At 44.8% G+C, this 20,958-nt stretch overlaps 1 protein-coding gene across 12 annotated transcripts in view; it reads right to left on the bottom strand.

The window, feature by feature from the left end:
- Nucleotides 1-20,958, bottom strand: part of LOC146855858 (uncharacterized) — a 922,371-nt gene that overhangs the window by 756,194 nt on the left and 145,219 nt on the right. For 10 of the 12 annotated variants that reach the window (XM_085653801.1, XM_085653802.1, XM_085653806.1 and 7 more), the window contains one exon: nucleotides 14,325-14,402. In XM_085653801.1, the coding sequence (XP_085509927.1) occupies nucleotides 14,325-14,402 (78 nt within the window). Of the gene's footprint in view, nucleotides 1-13,027; nucleotides 13,124-14,324; nucleotides 14,403-20,958 lie in introns of all 12 variants that reach the window. The other 2 variants (XM_085653813.1, XM_085653812.1) reach the window with 1 other exon arrangement.

The raw sequence follows: 20,958 nt of genomic DNA, 5'->3' as shown, positions 1-20,958 counted from the left end.
GGACATATGGGCACTCCCATATTGTATGTATGTATGTATGTACCTCATTCTGAGTTGCAGCGTAGGCAACTGGGCGACTTTGCTCTCCCATGGCATATAGTCGGGCCCTATCAAAGTAGACCCTGTGGAGGATTTTGTATTGTAGTAGTCGTGGCTTAATTGCCACCTCTCTTGGGTGCATCAGAGCCCCCTCCCAGTCAATATCTTCTAACGGACCAGTGGTGTCTTCCCATTTGGACCACAGGGATTTCAGTTTATCGGGCATGTTATTGATTAGAGCCCTCAAGTAGTGCATAGTTGTGTCTACTTTCTCTGCTCTCCAGGCATGCTGCAGTTGGAGATCTTTATATTTTTGCGAGTGTGTGAGTTGATATTCGGCTTGCAGTGCCGAAAAAAGGATCAGGTCGCCACCTTGAAAATTTTTGCCAACAGTGGATATTCCAACAATGTGCCACTTCCTGAAACTCTGTAGTCTGGATATTTCGGGTAGTCTCTTGCCTTCCAATAGTGGTGTCACCCTTGAGAGTTTCTTGTCCCATCACATTTGTCTCTCTGCCCTCTTCCATGCCTCAATTGATCTCTGTGTAGCAGGCAGCAGGCCTCGAGTGCCTGAGCCTTCCTAGATGTAGTGGAGGTAGGTGGGGTTCTGGAACTGGAGCCTTTCCAGAGCATACGTTGGGTGATCTACTGCTGCATGCCCCCATTCGTTGATTACAGCGAGATGTGCGGCCATGTAGAAGGACTGCATGTCAGGAAGTGCAATCCCTCCGTTGTACTGGTTGCGTTTTAGTGTCTAACGCCATTCTCGGGTGACCCCCATTCCACAATAACGTACGAAGTTAATCGTTAATTATGTTAGATTGCTCCTGGAACTCTGTGATATGTGTTCTGTAGGATGTAGAGAAGCTTAGGGAGAGTGATCATTTTATACATAGCTGCTCTACCTAGCATCCTCAAAGGGAGTCGCCGCCATCTGGAAACATCAACTCGTAATTCTGCGATAACCAGCTTGACTTTTTTGTGTAGGCAGTCAATCTCGTTTGTTGAAATGAACAATCCCAGGTATTTAAACCCATAGTGACAGGGAGATGTCCCGGTATTGTGTGCATGTCAATGGTGCCTCGCACGGGGTACAGGTTTGATTTTTCCCAGTTTATACTGCAACCCATATGGTCACCGAATTCCTTAAACAGTTGCAGTATTAGTGAGAGTATCTCATCGGGGTTAATTATGTAAAGTAGGATGTCATCTGCATAAAGCGAGATCCATTCATCTCCAAGGCATCTTTCATTGTCTCAGAAACCACTTATCTGAACATGAGCTCTGATCAGACATGCTAGTGGCTCCAATATCAGGGCGAATAGCAGGGGGGACAAAGGGCAACCCTGTCTGGTTTCTCTTTTAATTGGAAAATCTGCGGAGAGTGACCCATTGACTCGGGCTTTGGCTCTTGGGTTATTGTAGAATAAGTCCACACAAGTTATAAAGCTTTGTCCGAAGCCAAATTTAACCAAGACTTGGTGCATGAAAGGCCAGTGAACTGTGGCAAAGGCTTTTTACGCATCCAAGGAAAAAATAGGTGTGGGTGGGCCCATCTTTCACCATGTCTAGCCACTTGGCCAAGCGGCTGAGGCTTGTGGCTCGCTTGGGCATTTTTTAGAGACTATTGACATTTCTTTTATCGCTAAGAAGAATCTACATATTCAGATTAGAAATTATGAAAGATCATAAAAAGGTAACAGTCTTTTGATTTATATCTGTATTTAATACTGTCTAGCCAGTGAGTTGAGTCTATATCTAGTTGGACCTTTCCTTTACCTTTAACAGATATTATCTGATTAGTAGTTAGCTGTGCTCCCCTTATTTTTGATCTTCTCATTAATACTAGGTTTATGGTTAGTGAACAATATTCATTGGAAATGCAGCTACACCTGCTACTCCAGCGCAGCAGAGGGAAAGAGAATGAGACCACTCTCTAAATAGGTATATACTAACTAAGAGATAAGGTCGAGTTAATTAATAAAAACTGAAATTTTGTAACGTATGCCTATAAGCAACTAATATTGGGTGTTTTTTCAGATTTTTCTGATTTAATGAATACAGTCATCCTTAGAATTGAGATTAACTTCATCTATAACCATATCCATCAGATACTAGTTACGTCAAGACATTAAAAAGGTATGCTCCTAGAATCTTAGATCATGAGTACTATTTTCTTGTCCATAGTAGATACTTTCTTCATTTAATCAGGTCTTAGCCATTTATCTTTTTTTCTACCATCTGCAATTTGGTGAGAGGCCTTGTGGGAATGTGATTTCTTTCACTGCTATCTCTGGATCCTTAAGTTGGGTAGAGGTCCATGCAATAATCTTCCTTCTTTTCTATAAAACTTTACCTTTTTCATATCAGTATAACAACATCAATCGTTTGTAAAGCTTGTTACAATCAAAAGCTTAACTTGAGCTACATTGCCTGATAATGGTGTAGGAACCTCAGACGCAATCATCTCTGTTTCACATGTAATTGTGTTCCTAATTTTTTAATAGATGTGTTTTTATATTGGTCAACTCTAGATTATGTGGCTTATATATATATTTTTCTCTATTTAGTTAACCACAATGAGCAGACACCTGACGAAGGCTTAGCCGAAACGCGTTGTTTGTCAACAATGTCATCCATATTCTAAATGTCTAACATATTCTCAAAATATTAGTTGGTATAAAAACATTAAGAGATGTAATAAGATTATATCATGTACAGAAGTAGACATTGTATGTTTTGAAAATCATCAGACATATGGACTTATTCTGCTCCACGGAAATGAATGTATGTGGTTATATATATTATTGAGACAATTCAGTCATTATGAATATATTTTCTATTTATTAAAAATGTATTGTTGTATATTTAAAAAAAAGAAAAATCAAGAATATTAAAAAATAAGCACTTTCCCAAAAAAATTGTCATTGTTCATTCATGATTGTATCTCTAGTTTAGACAATTTGCCCATCTAGAGTTGACCTGTATTTTTTAAAGTATGCACATTGTGTTTCATGTTACCTTCTTCATGCCCATCGCTTGGGCATAAGGCCTGATTGGTCCTGGTGGATGACGGACGCGATTACCGCAATCAGTCGAGTCGCTAGAATAAAGGCCAGAATTTTGGTTTCAACATTAAGGCGAGAGATTGGGCAATATGACCCACAATACTCAGGTTGCTTCCCTGGTTTATGGATTACCACTATGGTAGCATTACAGAGGTCTGTGGGAAGTGATCCCTCCACCTGCGCCGCATTATACATATCCAGCAGATGGTGACCTAAGCAATTAGCATTTTGCTTGAAGTATCCCGCCGGTATTCCATTTGGACCTAGTGTTTTCCCTGATTTTTGTCTGCTGAATGCATCTAGTACTTCTGTCAAGGTAAAATCCTAATGTAGGACTTCCTGGTCTTCTCAAGTCAGGGAGGGGGGTCTCTATCTCCCCAAGGAAGGCAGCTATCTGTGACTCCTCTGCTATCCGTGACATGGCATCATAAAGCCCCTTATAGAAACAGGTAAATGCCCCTTCTTTGGTATGTGCTGTAATATGCACCGCTTCATTTTCATGTATCATGGCCACCCATCTCGCCTCTCTATCTTTCCTGCCCAACCAGGCCAGTAGTTTCCATGCCCTATCTCCCGATTCGTAATGTCGATGATGCGAGGCCTGAATTTGAGTCTGTACCTCCCTTTCTGTCAAAGCTCAGAGTTCCCTACGTGTGAGTGTGATTTGGCGCATCCAGGCAGTGTCCACATCTGGGTCTACATCTATCTCAAGCTGTAAGTAGCTTTCTTTCCAGTGTGTCTACTTGTTGGGCCTCCTCACGTCTCTTCCGGGCTACGGCATCCTGTATCCTACCTCGTATTACCGTTTCATAGGCCTCCCATAGGGTTGTCGCTGAGGGCACTGAACCCTCATTTTCACTAAAGTAGAGTTCGGTCTCTGTTTTTAATATTATTATTATTATACTGCTTATAGAGCGCCTGGTTACTCCAACGGAGTGTCCCCGCGATAGGAGACCAAAAGTACCATGACATCTGGCTAGAGCACCCCACCCACCCTACAGCCCAGGTTGCCCAAGGAACAGCTACGGAAGCCTACTATCGGCCACCAGGGGGATGCTGGAAAAGCCACGTTTTGTCACGTAATTCCCACACATACAACCTCCATTCTGAGCATTGTCTATTTGTCTATTCCTCGTCCTGCCTATCATTAGCCACCAAAGTGGTGAGAGGTCGGAGATTCCTCTTGCTAAATACTCCACCCTTTCTATATTTCTAACCTCTCCCGCGGGGGCAAAGAAATAGTCGAGTCTGGAGAAGAGACTGTGTGCCCCAGAGAAGTACGAATAGGTGCGAGCGAATGGATGATTTTGGCGCCAGAGGTCAGTTAGACCCAGGCAGTTTGTAAATTCAGCCAGATGAATAGGTAAGTGGGTCCCGATGCCCATGCGTGTGCAGTCTAGATTTGGGTCGGACATGTCATTAAAATCACCCCCTATTATGTGTGTGGAGGGGCCGGATTCTAACAGGATTTAAGCCATGGCGTCTAATGTCTGAGTTTACAGTATTAGTCGGGCATAGACACTAATGAGTCAGCTCCCTCCGTCCCCATGTACCCTGGACCACCACGAAAGTCCTGTTTGGGTCATTCCAGGTTTTCGTGATGTGGAAGGGAGGCGTTTTCTTAATTAGGACCACCATCCCTCTTGCTCTGGAGAAAAATCCTGCATGTGCGAGAGTAGTGTACATACCTCTACCTAAGAAGATGAAATGTGTTTCCATCAAAAGAGTCTCCTGTAGGAATACAATGTCTGGCTTGAGTCTCTTAAGGTATTTAGTTACTAGCCCTCTCTTAACTTTGCTTCCCAGTCTGCTGACATTCCATGTTAAGACTGTATAATCTTCCTCACCCATTATGTACGGGCTCTTCTTCACTCTCTGCCCTTGGGAGGACCCTCCCACCTGTCTCCTCTCCTTTGTCCCTATCTATAACTTTGGATCTCCTACCCCTGACTGAAAAAGAAAAAAACAACGACTAATCTACTTATGGCTCTTTGTACCCTCAACTCACCCCTCCTACCCCACACTCTCCCACTTCCCACGCCCATCTCTCGAACCATCAAAATGACAACCTGGCGCAGGTATAGCTCGAGAGGTCTGTAGTACCACCTCTTTCCCAATCTATCCTATTCGATGAAGTATGTTTGCTCAGCTAAACTGAGTGTGTTAGTGTCTGGGGAGGGCTTCTTAGCTGGTTACTATTTTTTTTCCTGTGGTTAAGCCCATATCTAGTCCTTCCTCGCCGGTCTGGTCCGATCGCTGGTGCAGCGTCTCTGGCTTTCTCTTCTCAGCTTTTGATTTTTCCAGGCCATTAATGTTTCTCAGAAGCGGATGATCACTGTCTGTGTCGGCTGAGAGTTCAGAGTTGGGACTGGCTCGTTGATCGGAGCATAATTTACTGGCTTTAGCTTTTGTTGAGTCTCCATCAGAGTCTGATCTCTGCCCTCTCACCAATGTACGGGGGCCCTCTGCAATGGCGTCCCCAAGCGGGTTCTGCGTAGACCTGTTGGAATGCGTCGCCTTTTTAGGTCTCGCTTGCGCTGCTCGGAGAGACTTTAGTAGGTGAGTTTTCAAAGTGCTGCTGGCTGACGACAAGCTTGCGTTCACGCGACCGTGCACGCGCGAACCGCCAGCCTTCAGCGCCATCTGTCTTTCCTCTTGCTTGCTCCCTGCCTCCGCCCCTCCCCCCGCCTTCGCGCTTACAAGCGTAAGCAAATTAACATGATGCAGCATAACATAATGGCTACTGATATAGACCATTTTAATTCTGCTAAAATGTCAGAAAGCGAACAATAATCAAATCCACTTACAAATACAACATACTGGGCGAATGCTACTCTCATGACTGGATGCTTGCATTTGCAACAGCACCACTGCCCCCAGAGAACAGAAAACGAACAAGCAACTCAAAATAACAATACGAGTTATGTTTTGTTCGTTGTAAGGACATTTACGAGCGGTAAACAGCATCTCTGAATTTTACTAACTCTGTCGAAATCATCAATAAAATCGGGCTACAGTGCAGAAAAATCTACAAACTCTCCTTTAGAAGTGTAAGTTGCTCCATCGCCATTACACTTTTTTTCCTTCTGGATAATTGTATGTGGGCGGTGACAGAAAAACGCAAACTATTTTATCTGAAGGATGCAATACACAAATACATCAACATTTCTACACAACATATATATCGAAATCGAACCGAAATGATGGCTCTGTAAGTTAAATGATCACTGCTGATATCTGCACTGCTCTGCAAGTCAAATGTTCAAATCCCTGCAAAACAGATAGCCTTTGCGCCTTTCGAGTTCGGCAATTTGATCACCATTAATCTGGTATAGTAACACTGCTCATTTGCAGGGCTTACAAACGGGAAAACAACACACACACAATCACACACACACACTGCCACACACACACACACACAACCACTACAACCACACACACACACACCACAACACACAACCAACCACAACCAACCACACACAAAACCACAACCACATCACATACACACACAACCAACCACACACACAACCAACCACACACAACCAACCACAACCAACCACATACACAACCACAACCAACCACACAACCACAACCAACCACACCCACAACCACACACAACCACCCACACCCACAACCACACACAACCACCCACACACCACAACCACACACACAACCACAACCACACACACACAAAGGGAGGAGACAACTGCAGCAGGACCTTCGGCTCGATTAGGACAGCAGAACCACCGGAAAAGGAACCCCTCGGCACGACCTGGGCAGCAAGAAGTTGTCACTGGAGACATCGTGATCCTATGAACAATAGTGTCATCAATGATCTAATCCAAACTGTGACAAAGAACATCCCTATATATTGCAGTACCACAAAAACAGCACCAAGCATTGGCATAGCCTTTGGGACCTTATAAGTGTTTGCCATGCAACAGTTGTTGTTGCACCAAGGATATTGTGCTGCATAACTAAATACTTAGAAGGTCCCAAAAGCGAGACCTATTGGCTATGCCAATGCTTGTTACCCTTTGTTATTTGGGCTTCACTCTTCTCGGGGTGTCTCTACATACCGAGCTGGTGTTTCCTGCTTCACGCCTCGAAGGGGGCCTATGGCTTTTCTGGGGTGTGGAAGGAATGAGATTTGCTCTGGAAGAGGACCTTTAGTTTAGCTGGGAAGAGCAGCATGTACTGGAGTTGCAAGGCACTGAGCTTCACAACCACACACACACAACCAACCACACACACACACACACACAACTACACTACACACACAACCATATACACATACAAACACATACACACACACCACACACAACCACACACACAACCACACCCACACACACAAAACCACAACCACACCCACACACACCACACCCATAACCACAACCACAACCACACACACAACCACAACCACACAAAGGGAGGAGACAACTGCAGCAGGACCTTCGGCTCGATCAGGACAGCAAAACCACTGGAAAAGGAACTAAATACTTATAAGGTCCCAAAAGCGAGACCTATTGGCTATGCCAATGCTCGTTACCCTTTATTGTTTGGGCTCCACTCTTCTCGGGGTGTCGCCACATACCGAGCCGGTGTTTCCTGTTTCACACCTCGAAGGGGGCCTATGCCTTTTCTGGGGTGTGGAAGAAATGAGATTAGCTGGGAAGAGCAGCATGTACTGGAGTTGCAAGGCGCTGAGCTTCACTTTTACTGCATCAAACGTGCACCGCTGCTTCTGAAATTCACCGGAGTAGTCGAGGAAGATCATGATTTTCACGTTTGCATGTTTGAGTTCACCCATTCGCCGCGACTCTCTGAGGATCAAGTCCCAGTCCTCAAAGTTCAGAAAGCGAGCTATCAGCAGCCTGGGGGGGGGGCGGAGATGGAGGCCTCGCAGCTGGCATTCTATGAGCTCGTTCGATTATGAAACAGGCTTAAGCCACGCCCACAGAAAGGTCCCCGGGTCCAAGCCCTCTGTTCCCTCCGATAGTCCTATGAAGCGCAGATTGTTTCTCCTTGCCCTATTTTCAGCGTCATCTACCTTCCATGTCACCTCTCTCATGGCGGTCTTTAAGCTGGAGACGTCAGTTTTTAAGCTGCGCGATGGGTCTTCTAATTCTGAAATTCGGGTTTCTGCTTTTATTGCTCTGTCAGACGTTACGCATATCCTGTCGCAATAGGGTCACTTCTAATTTTATTTCTGCTATCTTCCCCTCAATGGCCTCGCTGGAGGCATGGATAGCCTGGAGGAGGGCCGCAATGTCCGGTGGTCCCTGGGGCTCTCCCTCTGTATCCAGAGGCGGAGGTAGTGCTTTTGTGTATTTGTCAATTTTTCCCTGTTTTTGCATTTTTGGATCTTTGTCTCTCGCCATCATGTCCCGTGCTTCTTCTCCCCTCGCTCCTTCCCGATCTACACCACCGGTAATAGTTGGTAGATGTTTGGTGCCTTGGGTGAGAGAAATCTATAATGAGGTTACTGCTATTGAATACCTTTAAGTATCTGGTTCCCGTATTTGGTTTCTGCTGTGTCGCTGAAGTGCCTTGTTCCGCACAAGGAAGGCGCGGGAGATAGGTTTCTAACGTCCGTCTTGGGCAGCAAGCCACCTGACCGATGAGTGATTCCCACCTCAGGCGGAACCTCTCGTATGATCTTTGCAATCACCTCTGGGAGTCTCACCTCATCCCCTCTTCCACTCACGTACCATGGTGTCTCTGCCACTCAGTTTTCTGGTCTCCTCAGTAAAGGATTGTGTTATTCGGGCTCCATTTCCGCTGAGTAATCTTGTGTGGCGTCTGTGAGTCACCACTCTCTTCTTTTACCCATGGTTTGTTGTCAGTATTGTAGGTTCAATACAGATCCTTTATGCTTTTAATACTGTAGCACGACCATTCAGGGGGTATCGGTCAACTCTGAGATCGTGGCGCCGAGAGCCCCCCAATAGTTTCTAACTGCTTGTTACCCTTGTGGTTCACTTTTGGTGATAATTTGGGGCCTTTATACTCCCCTCCCTCAATGGGAGCAGTCTCTGCTGGTCCTTCTCCTTGTGGGGACGGGGGGGGGGGGGGGGGGACTATGCAATTTTCCAGTGTGTGGTAGTCTCCCCACTTCATGAGTGTCCCTTTCTACTGTTGGAGGTCTCCTTCCCATAATCACAGTATGATCGGGTGGGGCCCAAGGGGCTACAGTAGGTTAATCCTCTTGTTCTCGGGCACCCCAGCCGCCTAGTCCGCCATCTGAGGGAGGGTCCTGCCCCCCCTCTCGCTTCTCCTGGACTGGCTATTCTCTCGGAGGGAGCATGGAACCGGGTCGAGCCCCGATGACACCCGCAACTGCTCACTCACAGTCCCTCTTACCCATGTGTTGGCCCCGCTTTATTCATCTCTTAGGATCTGGTCACCAATTCATCCAAACAGGGCCTTCTGCACTTCACACCGCTTGGTCTGCCTCCCCACCGTGTCTGCTGCTTGCAATGAGGAAAGGTCTATGCACCAGAGTCCCGATTCGGACCCGCGTACCTCCAGAGACCCCATGTCTCCAAGTTTCCTCCAACCACAGCAGGGAGGAATTGGGGAGGGAGCGCTACACCAATCGACTCCACTGTACTTTGTCTCTGAAGCCGGTCACCGGTCGTACCCGTGTTTATTCTGCAATGGCTAAGGGGGGAAGCAGCCCATGTGCAGGAGCCCTGGCTCGGCCCCTCGTGTCCGAGGAGGCCCGAATTCTCATTGTTCCCTCCGGCCACACCACGGGGAGTCAGGCAGGATGCATGAACAAGGCCTCCACTTCGCCCCAGCCAGCTCTTCTAGAGTTTTTTGACCTGTCGACTCGCCCCTCGGGACTCCGACTCTGCCCACTGGGGGTCACGCCACCCGGCCCCGCAAAGTCCCTCTCACCTTCGCACGGGCGGATATCTTCGGGCTGCTCTCCTCCAGGTCAGGCGCTTGCTTCTTTCTGGGTCTCCCCACCTCCGCGCTGACACGGGTGGGTTTCTCGCTGGGTGGGAACCGCCCCTGATGACTCAGGAGGCCGGGCCCAACCTCCTCCTTCTGACGGGCGCCTCCGTTCCGCCTCCTAAGTCCGCCATTTTGTGGAGCTTCCCATCAACACCGCTCCAGCGTGAATCTTCACTTCTGCTCATCTCAGGCAGCCTCAGCTTGGCTCAAAAGTCACCCGCTTCGTACAGGAGGCTATCGACGCCGACTCTGGGAAATTATCAGCGATTTGAAGGTCAGGATCTTGTACAGGATTCTGTATGGGCTGCCGGAGCTCCGGCAGAAGCTGCTAGCCGGCCATGTTCCTGGCCACGCCACCCGGATTTCAACATGTTTGGTACGAAACATGACCGGTTTGTTGCAGCCAATATATAGTTAAACATCTCGTAATTGACTTGATGTCCACTATATGTATTAAATGGCTCTCCCGCACTTACAAAGCCTGGAGAATAGACTTCGGGGATTGTAGGGGGGTGTCCTGCTCATGCAGGGCACCCTCATATTTATAACCTAGCACCCTGCCTTTGGGATTGAAAGGCTTGCCTTAGGGGTGACTTATAGGTTTTAAGTGCAGTGAACTCGGATATAAGAAATTTTTATCTGTTGTGAGTGGTGCTAGCACCAGCTCACACAATCTGCAACGGCAGGCCTGTAGTCAGTTTTGGTGGTCTCTCATGGATGGCAGAATACATGCTGCAGCCCATGGGGGACCCTGGTGTAACTATGCCCTGGGTACCTTAGTACCATATACTAGGGACTTAGAAGGGTACACCAGTAGCCAATTGGAAAGGTACCAAAGTCAAATGTAGGGAGCGAGCACAGTGACCGGGGTCCCGATTAGCACGATCCCAGTCAGAAAACAGAACAACGCCAGAAAAAAGTGGGGATAACCATTAAAGCAGATCCAATTTTCCCACACCAGGTCCTAAGAGAAGAAGCTCAGTAGTCTCTACAAAGTCCTGCAATTGTGTCAGATATCAATAGCTGACCATCCAACAAGGGCACTCGGCCCCAATTATTTCAAAAGGTGGGTCTACGGGTTGGCAAAGAGAGCAATGGTTAAAATGTTAAGTTCAATGGAGTCCAGTCTAGAAGGGCTATATGCTCTTGGGGTGGTAACAGGATTGACAGAACATTCAGATGGCTAAAGGGATCTTGCAATTAAGTGAATCAATGTTCATGAGGCAAAATAGTACCAGGATGGAGCAGTACTTTGTATCTGGTACCAAATGGAATTCTCAAAACATAGGCACTTGTATCACTGTAATGGTGGCTCATAATTTAAAAAAAAATAAATGAAGATAAATAATTGACATACCTTTGAGATAACTGGAACAGGGGTCCATGGTTAGGGTGTCACTAGGCTGTCTAAACAGGATACCCTTGGAACAACAAGAACTCAGAGATCAGTCAAATACCCTCAACCCTGTCCTGGAGGTTTAAAATGAAAGGGGTTGGTCAGTGAGGGGAGATTACAGGCTCCCACAAAGTTGAACAAGATGCTGCAGCAATCTTCATGTGAAGTTTCTGTCCACCATTGAGCCACTGAGTCATGATATTTTATTATACGGGCTCTCTAAAGACCGTTGGGGCTGTTAACAGTCGGCTGGTCGACACCAAAGGATTGGCCATACTGCAAAAGCAGTCCTTACATGTCTCAGACATATCCTTAACACTCTTCTGATGCAGGGTGTACTCTTAAGCTCAGTTATCTGGTAAGGCTCCTGTGAAGATCTGGTATGGGTGCTGCTCTAGCAGCAACACCAACTCCCATCAATGTTCAAAGTGGATAACATGGTTCAAAGATTGACAAAGGTGAAACCATTACAGAGTCTTTTAGATACAGGTTGTTCCAAAGAAAGTGAGCTAGAATGGCCTGAATTATCAAGGGAAGAATCTTTTTGCAGGGTTTTTTTTAAGAACTCAGTTATGGGGGTAAGACAATGGTTTGCCTAAAATAGTCAGTACACACCTCTGCCTAGGTTACAGGTAAAAGGACATACCCTACCCAAAACAGGAAGCTGCTAACAAGGGCACTCTAGCTACTGCTTGCTTGTTGGGGAGACACTTTGGGTGGTCCATAGTTCTAAAAGAGTCTATCACTCTGCTAGGAAACACAAAAATACATGCTATGATACCAGGCCACTGGACAGTATAAACACACAGTAGTCCAGATGCACAAAATGGAAGCAGTTTCACAGCAGAATATCTATGAGGTACCTCTGCCCAATTAAATGGTGAATGCAAGAAACATTTGAAACAAGATCTTTTGTCTTAGAGTCTAAACAAAGTATTGAGAAAAAAATGGGACAGGAAATTTTAACTTTAGCATGAGATGATAATCAGCTCTTTAAAAATCTTAAATATTTCACTACATGTTCAAAGTGTGTTCCCCTTTTTGATAAGATCGATTTGCAGCGGAATGCATGAATTATGATTGAGGGTTTAAGTGGGGATATTATGTTTAACAGATCTCTCACTGTATTATTAATAATCTCTAATATTGGCTGAGGATCTGTCCTGATTATGAGTACTTAAAGAAGAATAGCACTACTGTTTTAAAAAGATCTTTCGATAAACTTAATTTTCTGTGCCCATGTAATCTTTGGTTGATTGGATTTCAATTATTTGTGCAATACATTAGAATGTATATACACAAAAGTGTTGAAAACCAAAAGCCTAATTTTGCCCAAAACTGTGGCTATGTTCAAAATACCACAAAACTGTACATAGACGTGAAGTATCAGCTTTAATACATGATTCAGCTTTCAGTGGGTCTATGAGCTCATTATTCAGAGGCCATGGAGTATAGGTGCTCCAGGCTCCATAACAACATCAATTTCTAACAGGGTCGCTTTTTCTCTTCCCTACAAAGTCCAAACTGAGAGGAAAAATTTCAGATAATGACAGCAACCTACCAGCATTGTTGTGTCAGGGACAACGGTTGGCATGTTCAGACTCCAAGTGAACCACTGATGTTATCATTACAGTGCTTTGGTCCATTGTCTGAAGAACTGCAATGCCCCAGAATAAAGAAATGTATGATTTCAAGAACAAACAATGTCAAGATGTATGTTAGTATGCATGAGGGCGATTCAATCCGCCTCTGCCGCAGATCCCGTTTCTTAACTAAGTCAGTGGAGGAAGCAGAATTCCAGACTGGAGCAGGTGTTATTAAAGTTTCAACAATTCCAATTTTCCAGTAACAAATCATAAATAGGCTGCACATTTAACATAGGAGAGTATGTGGGCATTGACTAGCTCACTGGAATGAACTAGTTGAGATTTGAAACAGCCTCCAACTAGTCTTTCTAAGTCCTTATCTGTTTTAATAACTTTTTTTTTCTAAATACTGTTACTATTAAGGATGGTACTAGGTTAAAATTTGGAAAAATGGTAATTACCATGATCTGCATCTCTAGGATTATCAGCCTCAAGACACTGAGTTTTTTAGGCAACTTCTGGTATGAAAGTCCTTGCATTACAGATTTACAAAAGCGTTTATAGTAACACATTTCCATCACTTACTCCCATAGAAGTGGCACAAAATATCCTCCACAATTGGAATTACTGAAACCTTTAATAGAATATGCTCCAGCCAGGAATTCCACTTAAACCACATAAAAACACATGAAAAAAACATAAGGTCTTGAAAAGACAAGTTGGGGGCTGTTTTCAAATCTCAGGAAGTGAGACAGTCAATGCCCTCTTACTCTTCTGTGTCAAATGTGCAACGTATTCATGATTTAATTGTGACTGGAAAATTCATTTACAACTGCAATGCTATCAGAACACACATTGTGAAGGACTTTAAAGACTATCCTGAAGATTTCAACCATGAGGGATGGAGGAGGAAAGCAAATGTTTTGACGCTCCCTTAACAGACTCTTTTGCCATCCAATAATCTCTGCATTTCTACTCTCATTCCCCCAAACCTCTCTTTGAATATTTCAGCCTTTTCTAAAATCTCTCCCGACAGCCTCTGCCATAGCTTGCCTATACCAACAACTTTGCTTAAAACTCAGTGGATGGATACAAAGAGAACTTAGCTGCTCTTTTAATTGTAGCCCTGGCAAAGGCCGGAAGTGATTTAATTAACATTAAGAGCTACATAAAAAAACAATTCCCTTTACATTTGTAACAGAGCATCACAATGTAAAAATAATAACTTTCATGAATTTAAACTGATCATAAGTATTCCTTCAAGGCACTCACCATTTCCTCAATCAACATTTCCTGATGTTCTTCTAAACACTCCATGTGTTCGTCAAAGTCTTGGCCTCTAGGATCATCCTGAAAGATAGAACATCTGTTTATAGTACTTGGTTTATTTACTAAGTGAGCTTTCACTTCTCTGATCTGGATAAAGCACCATGGCTTGGTTATTAGCACTGTGCTGAATATACTGACATATTGAGAAGGAAAAAAAAATCACCAGTGGCAAACAACGTTTGTTTTATTTAATTATTTATTTATTGTGGGCAGCCCTGGTTAAGGTTGCTTCCTAAAGAAGAATCCAGTTTTTTAGGAAGTGGATTATTCCATTTCTTTTTTGGTTCATGAAGTACTTTTGAAGAATGTGTCTGTTTCTCGGATTTCAATAATCTCTGCTCCATCAGAGACCAATGCCCTTTCGCCTTCACAAGCATCTTGCCCCTTCACAAGAGTCTTGCCCAAGGGTCTCCAGCCTTATGTGAAATAAGAGCCAGGTATGTTCAGTAAACATCACTGTGAGCTACAAATAGTGTTATAATAGCGGACATATCAGACAAGATTACATTAGTGACCACATAAGATTACAATAGTGGAAACCATAGTCACGATTATCAGCAGCGATCAACTCAGTACATCAGGAGGGATGCAAGCAGTAATATAACAAGCATTGGCATAGGCAATAGGTCTCGCCGTGGGGCCTTATGTGTTTAGCCAGAACTTTTGGCTATGTTGTAGAGCATTGTGGCTGGTGTGGATTATGTTGAAAAGTTATAATAAAAAGTGTTAAGAATTTTTGTTACCTTTATACAAACGAAGACGACATTATATACAACGGAAAAACCGGATTAAAAAAGATTTTAACATTAAAAATTTCTTCTAGTTTTTTTGTACTTGCACTGCTGGCAACTTCTTCCTGCCGGTTCTCATGCTTGTTTGTTATTATTTGTTTTGTTATGGGGGAGCGGGACATAAATAACGGGTAAGTGGAGGCTGGAAAACAGTAATTTAATTAGAACACGAGCAGCGGACGGACACTAGGAGAGAATAAACAGATGCCAGATTCCAAGGGCAGACTGACGTGATGCTTAGGTGGTGCGCTGATGCAAAATGGTGGTGGTGAATGATGTTTGGTGCTCACGTGGTGACACTATATGGCGTGGATTGGAGGTACGTTGTAAGTTGTGGAGGTTAATTATGTTGTTTTTCGTGTAATTATGCAGTGTGTATTGGAAATGTGTGGAGTTGAATTGTGTGGTCTGGAACTGTGGTGTTGAGTGAAATTATGATCAGTGAAATTGTGTCATGGTGTGGAGTGCATTTATGTTGATTGGTGGTATGTGGTATAGTGCATTTATGTGGCGTGTATTTATGTTGCATTGAGTACAGTGCAATTATGTGGTGTGTAATTATGTGGCACTGAGTGGTATTATGTGGAGTGTATTTATGTTGCATTGAGTAGAGAGTAATTATGTGGCGTGTAATTATGTAGTATTGAGTGGTATGTGGAATGTATTTATGTTGCATTGAATAGAGTGTAATTATGTGACGTGTAATTATGTGGTACTGAGTGGTATTATGTTGAGTCAATTTATGTTGCATTGAGTAAAGTGTAAATATGTGGCATGTAATTATGTGGCACTGAGTGATATTATATGGAGTGTATTTATGTTGCATTGAGTAGAGTGTTAATATGTGGCGTGTAATTATGTGGCACTGAGTGGTTTGTGGGGTGTATTTGTTGCATTGAGTACAGTGTAATTATGTGGCGTGTAACTATGTCACACCGAGTGGTATTATGTGGAGTGCATTTATGTTGCATTGAGTACAGTAATTATGTGGCGTATAATTATGTTGTATTGAAATCTTTTTTGTTGTAATATTTACTTTTATCTGATATATTTGCAACCTAAGGTACAATTTCATGGAACTTTACAAACAAAATTGGTACTGAAGCCTAACCCAGAAGATTAGGAGTTACGCTACCTTTGGTCCTGAAGAAATGCCTTTGACTCTCTGGGCAACCAGGGCATGAAACATGTTTATCACACAGTGAAACCAAGGGCTCCTTACTATGCCCATTTGTTTCAAGGTTTGTTCTTTAATTGGGCATAGACATTCGTCAGGAATAAGACGTATAGAATAGGGATTGCCCAGAGCCAATTTTAACCACACCACCACCGCTCCCTTCAACCTGCATTAAAAAGCATTCACATGCATCATGGCAAACTCCAGGCCAGGATAAAGTAAAAAGATACCAGCTTGAGTTCTGCTTTTGGAGGCTCTCTGCACTGCAGTGACTGCTCAGCGAGCAGCAAGCTAGATGATAAAAAATGCCACCTAGGTGGGTGAGGGAGATTGCATCCCAAGAATGGGACCATCCATTACCAATTGGTGATCCTGACTGCACCATTTCGACTCGGAATACAGTGTTATGGAGGAACAGCACAATACACCTATTTAAGGATTTATCTCTGGTGAAGATGTGCACTGGAGCGTGTTAAAGATTTACTCTTTTTCCTCTGGTTATTTAATTATACCCATTAATGGACATGTGGCTGTGCACGTGGGAGAGAACAATATCAGCATTGGCCATTTAGCAGTTAACTGTACTAGAGGAGGCCTTCAGAGGCACAAATTAAGCACGGAACTTGATATCAGTTCAAACTCTCACTACAACAAATGTCACACCTGGTGATAAGGGCTATACATTATCACCAGGTTCTAGCCCTTCAAACTGGATGTGGCTCTTCAGTTCATGAGTGCAAAAGGGACCAATTCAGCACGCACTAGTTAATGGACACAAAAGTTCAACCCTACTCAAGAATAATACATTTCCATACTTGATCTCGACAGCTGCCTCCACTATACACCCAGTGAAATAGTTTATCTGCTGCTGAGAACTGTGAAAACCTGCGAACTCTCCTATACCTGTCAAAGGAATCATGGAAAGTCGCGCTGGCGCAATAAGGTGTTGGGTTAAATGAAAATAGGATGTGCACTTTTTGGATGAAAAGCTCTGAACATTCATTTGAGCTTTGAAGGTGCAAGACAGCACGAGAATATGGAGTTGAGAGCAACATAGTGTGTTCGGGCTACGGCGGCTGTTAAAGAATCGAAACGCTACCGCCTGCTGCGCACAGCTTTTTCTGCTCAGCACTTTTGTATTAGGATTGGCTGTGGCAAATGCTTTTGCCCTGGGATAGGTCTAAATAATTAAGGATTAGTGAAGCTCTGTATTCGAGGTGGGAGCTCTGGTGGCAACAGTGTCCGCATGTCAGTTGGGGAAGGTGGCAGTGTTTGTGCCGAGCCTAGTGGTCTTATTGTTTACACCACTCTTTTTTTTGGGTAGAAGAGAAGTGTGTTGTACACTGCTGTGTGTAGTGGCCTGTAAAATGATGGTGTGTGTAGTGGCTTGTTAAATGATGGGGGTTCATGGTACTGGCCCACCCCCTTCTCACGGGCTGTTCTACCTTTGCGCAGCTCGCGCCCCCACACGGTGACTATGAATGGAGAGTGCTTCCTGTGGTGGATGAGCCAAAGGGACAATGTCTGCACGCTCTGCTGAGAGTTGCTGAGCTCCGACCGCTTCTTCTCCAGCGCCGACTCTGAAAACGCAGACATGCTTCCTCCCTTGCCCAGTGCCAGTACTCAGGCAGCGGGGTCTGTTAGTGCGCAGCTCCTGCTGGGGTTCTCCCAGACTTTCTCTGCAGAGGCAGAACGAGCCCCGAGACTGTAGCAGCACCTGCTCCTCTCCCTCGGCCCCGTACCCGCAGGCAAACGCCCAGCCGCTGCCAGGTTACAGCCCGCTGTCGGCTACGTAAGACGCTGGTACCGGTAGATATGGTGGCGGAGCCAGGCAAAAGGGCAGTGACGTCACAGGCGAACTCTCCTGCCTGCTGCGCCGAGGCAGCCCAGCTCGAACCTGCAGTGCCAGGAGACTGCTGCTGCTCACAGGAGCTTCAAATACAGTCCGATTAAACAAATGAGCCTAAAATTTTTCTTAGCTAAAATTATGTTTTATTGTGATCCAGACATCCATATGGGGCATTTGAAATCATTCATGTTTGCCAACTGTATTTCTGACTAATAAGTTTTCCTGTCGGGTTGCTACTTTCCTCAGACAGAGATACCAGCGACTTATGATTTCTGATTCTGCCAGCCATCTGTTTCCAATTAACGCGAGACGCGTGCGCAATAATTGGAAACCGGTGGCGCTGATGCTAGCTCTCGCAAGCCCTAGGCCGTGGGCGGATGAAAAGGTGGGACATGCACCGCCTTTGGTCAATTGCGTGCTGTCTTTCTTAGAAAGACGCATGCAAAGGCCAATAGGTTGTTAGCAAAAAAGAAAACCCATGCACGAGCGTATGGTCCCAGTTGGAAGCCCTTACAAAATGCCTCGCACTGCACGCATGCACGCTGGCTCAGGCGAGACCTAAAAAATGAGCAGCACAGGGAAGTGGCATGGAAGCACTGCACCAGCTTCTGGGGAGCAAAACAAAGAGCAGCACATCTGGCCGGGATCTGAGGGAGAGAGCAGCACACAGGAGACGGAGCAAGAAAACGCATACAATCTTACGGCATGCTGAAAGAAAAAGACAAAAAGTACTATGATGATAGGGAGGGCAGCATACAGGAGAGAGAGCAATAAAACACATGCACACCTACGGCGTGCTGAAAGAAAAAGACAAAAAGTACTACGATTATCTGGAGTGCAGTACACAGGAGAGAGAGCAAGAAAATGCATGCGCTCTTACGGCATGCTGAAAGAAAAAGACAAAAAGTACTAGGATGATGTGGAGCGCAGGACACAGGAGAAAGAGCAAGAAAACGTATACACTCTGGCGGTGTGCTGAAAGAAAAAGGCAAAAGGTACTAGGATGATGTGGAGGGTTGCACACAGGGGAGAGAGCAAGAAAACGCATGCACTCCGTTGGCATACTGAAAGAAAAAGACAACAAGCATTGGCTTAGCCAATAGGTCTCACCTTTGGGACCTTATAACTGTTTAGCCATGCAACAGTTTATGTTGTTGCACCAAGGATATTGTGCTGGATAACTAAACACTTATAAGATCCCAAAGGCGAGACCTATTGGCTAAGCCAATGCTTGTTCATTAAAGCAATCGAGTGGCAAACATCGTGAAACGAGTACAACGTAGGGCAGCAACGAAAGAGGAAGAAGGCGAGGCTGTTAAAAGAAATATTATTGTCAGCATATTGGTTTGTGCCTCGCCCCCACCCTTTCTGTCCAGTAAGGACAAGAAGGGTTCAGCCCTGTTTGCTTCCGCCAGATCCCTACCCCCCTCAGTAGCTGGTGGCATTATTAACAACACAAGTTAGGCAGCGACTGGCTGGATGTTGATGGAATCCAGTTGGTACATATGGATTTCTTCAGATCATGCCTTTTAGGTCCCAGTTGCAGGCTCGTATTGTAGGACGTGACCCAAGAGCAGACAGCATTTCGAGAAACAGCGGTCAGTCGGAGAGGGTCATACAATGGGTTGATGGAACCGGACAGTGATTGACGCTCCGGTTTGCAGTCAGAGACCACTAGACCAAATAATGACGCTATCTTCCGTAGCTGTAAATTCATTAAAAAAAATCAAGTAATAAAAACGCATTTGCTGAGAAAGTAAGTAATGAAAACCCATTTTGAGGAAAAAAACAAGAGAATAGAAATACAGTTTTTTGGAAAATAGAAAAAAAACCTAGGAGCAGTTTAAAAGTGTTTTAAAAAACCCGACAGTTTTAAAAAGAAAAACAAACTGTGGACCACATAGAGAATGTCATCTAGAGGACATATTTTAAAATTAAAGTGAAAAACGAAGTAAGGATACAGAGGTATATGGAGGCTGTGTAGGGAAAGGGTTAAGAGCCTAAATGGGGATAGGGATGTAGGAGAGTAGGGTCTGCTTTCTATGTTCACCCCCACTTTTTGCTTTTGCTTCACTGGTTTTCGACTTGGATGTGGCTGTGGGCCTGCTAATCAGACCCACAGCCCAGCTGTTCTCTCTCTAAATTCACACTATGTACTTTAGGTATATAACCCAATTGGTAAGGATCACCTTCTAGGGCCCTGTACAGTGTACCTTAGGTACCCAGGGCATAGGTGTACCCTAGGCCTACCAGGGGCTGCAGCATGTATTATGCCACCCCTGGCTGGCCTTCGATTATGACACAACTGGCTGATCACTCAGCTGGGGAAAGGTTGTGTAATCACCCCTTGCTTAGGTGTAGTATTCCTATACCTACCTTATATATAGACACATGGGTAACCTATCAGTCACTCCTATGGCAGGCCTTAACAATCCTGAAGGCAGAGTGCTTGGTAACATGTGAGATGGTGCTCTAGCATGAGCTGAGCCTGTCTGCAGCTTTCGGAACCATGTCCTTATAGCTGTTCTATGATATTGGCTACCATATACTCTTAAAGTGCCTTATAATCCTCACGGTTATGGTAACTATGGTTTGGCTTTATCAAAACATGTCGTGTAAGGTGTATAACACTTTGGAATACTACCCCCACACTATTTCTGGCGATGAGGACAGTATTCCTCCCTTCTAGAGGGAGAAGACATGTTGAAGACCTACTACCCGGTTAAAGTTAACCAGAGCCCCAGCATCACAAAATGGATG

Source organism: Triturus cristatus, chromosome 4_1, assembly GCF_964204655.1.
Source record: "Triturus cristatus chromosome 4_1, aTriCri1.1, whole genome shotgun sequence".
Lineage (NCBI taxonomy): Eukaryota > Metazoa > Chordata > Amphibia > Caudata > Salamandridae > Triturus > Triturus cristatus.
This window is presented reverse-complemented; position numbering and strand designations above follow the sequence as displayed.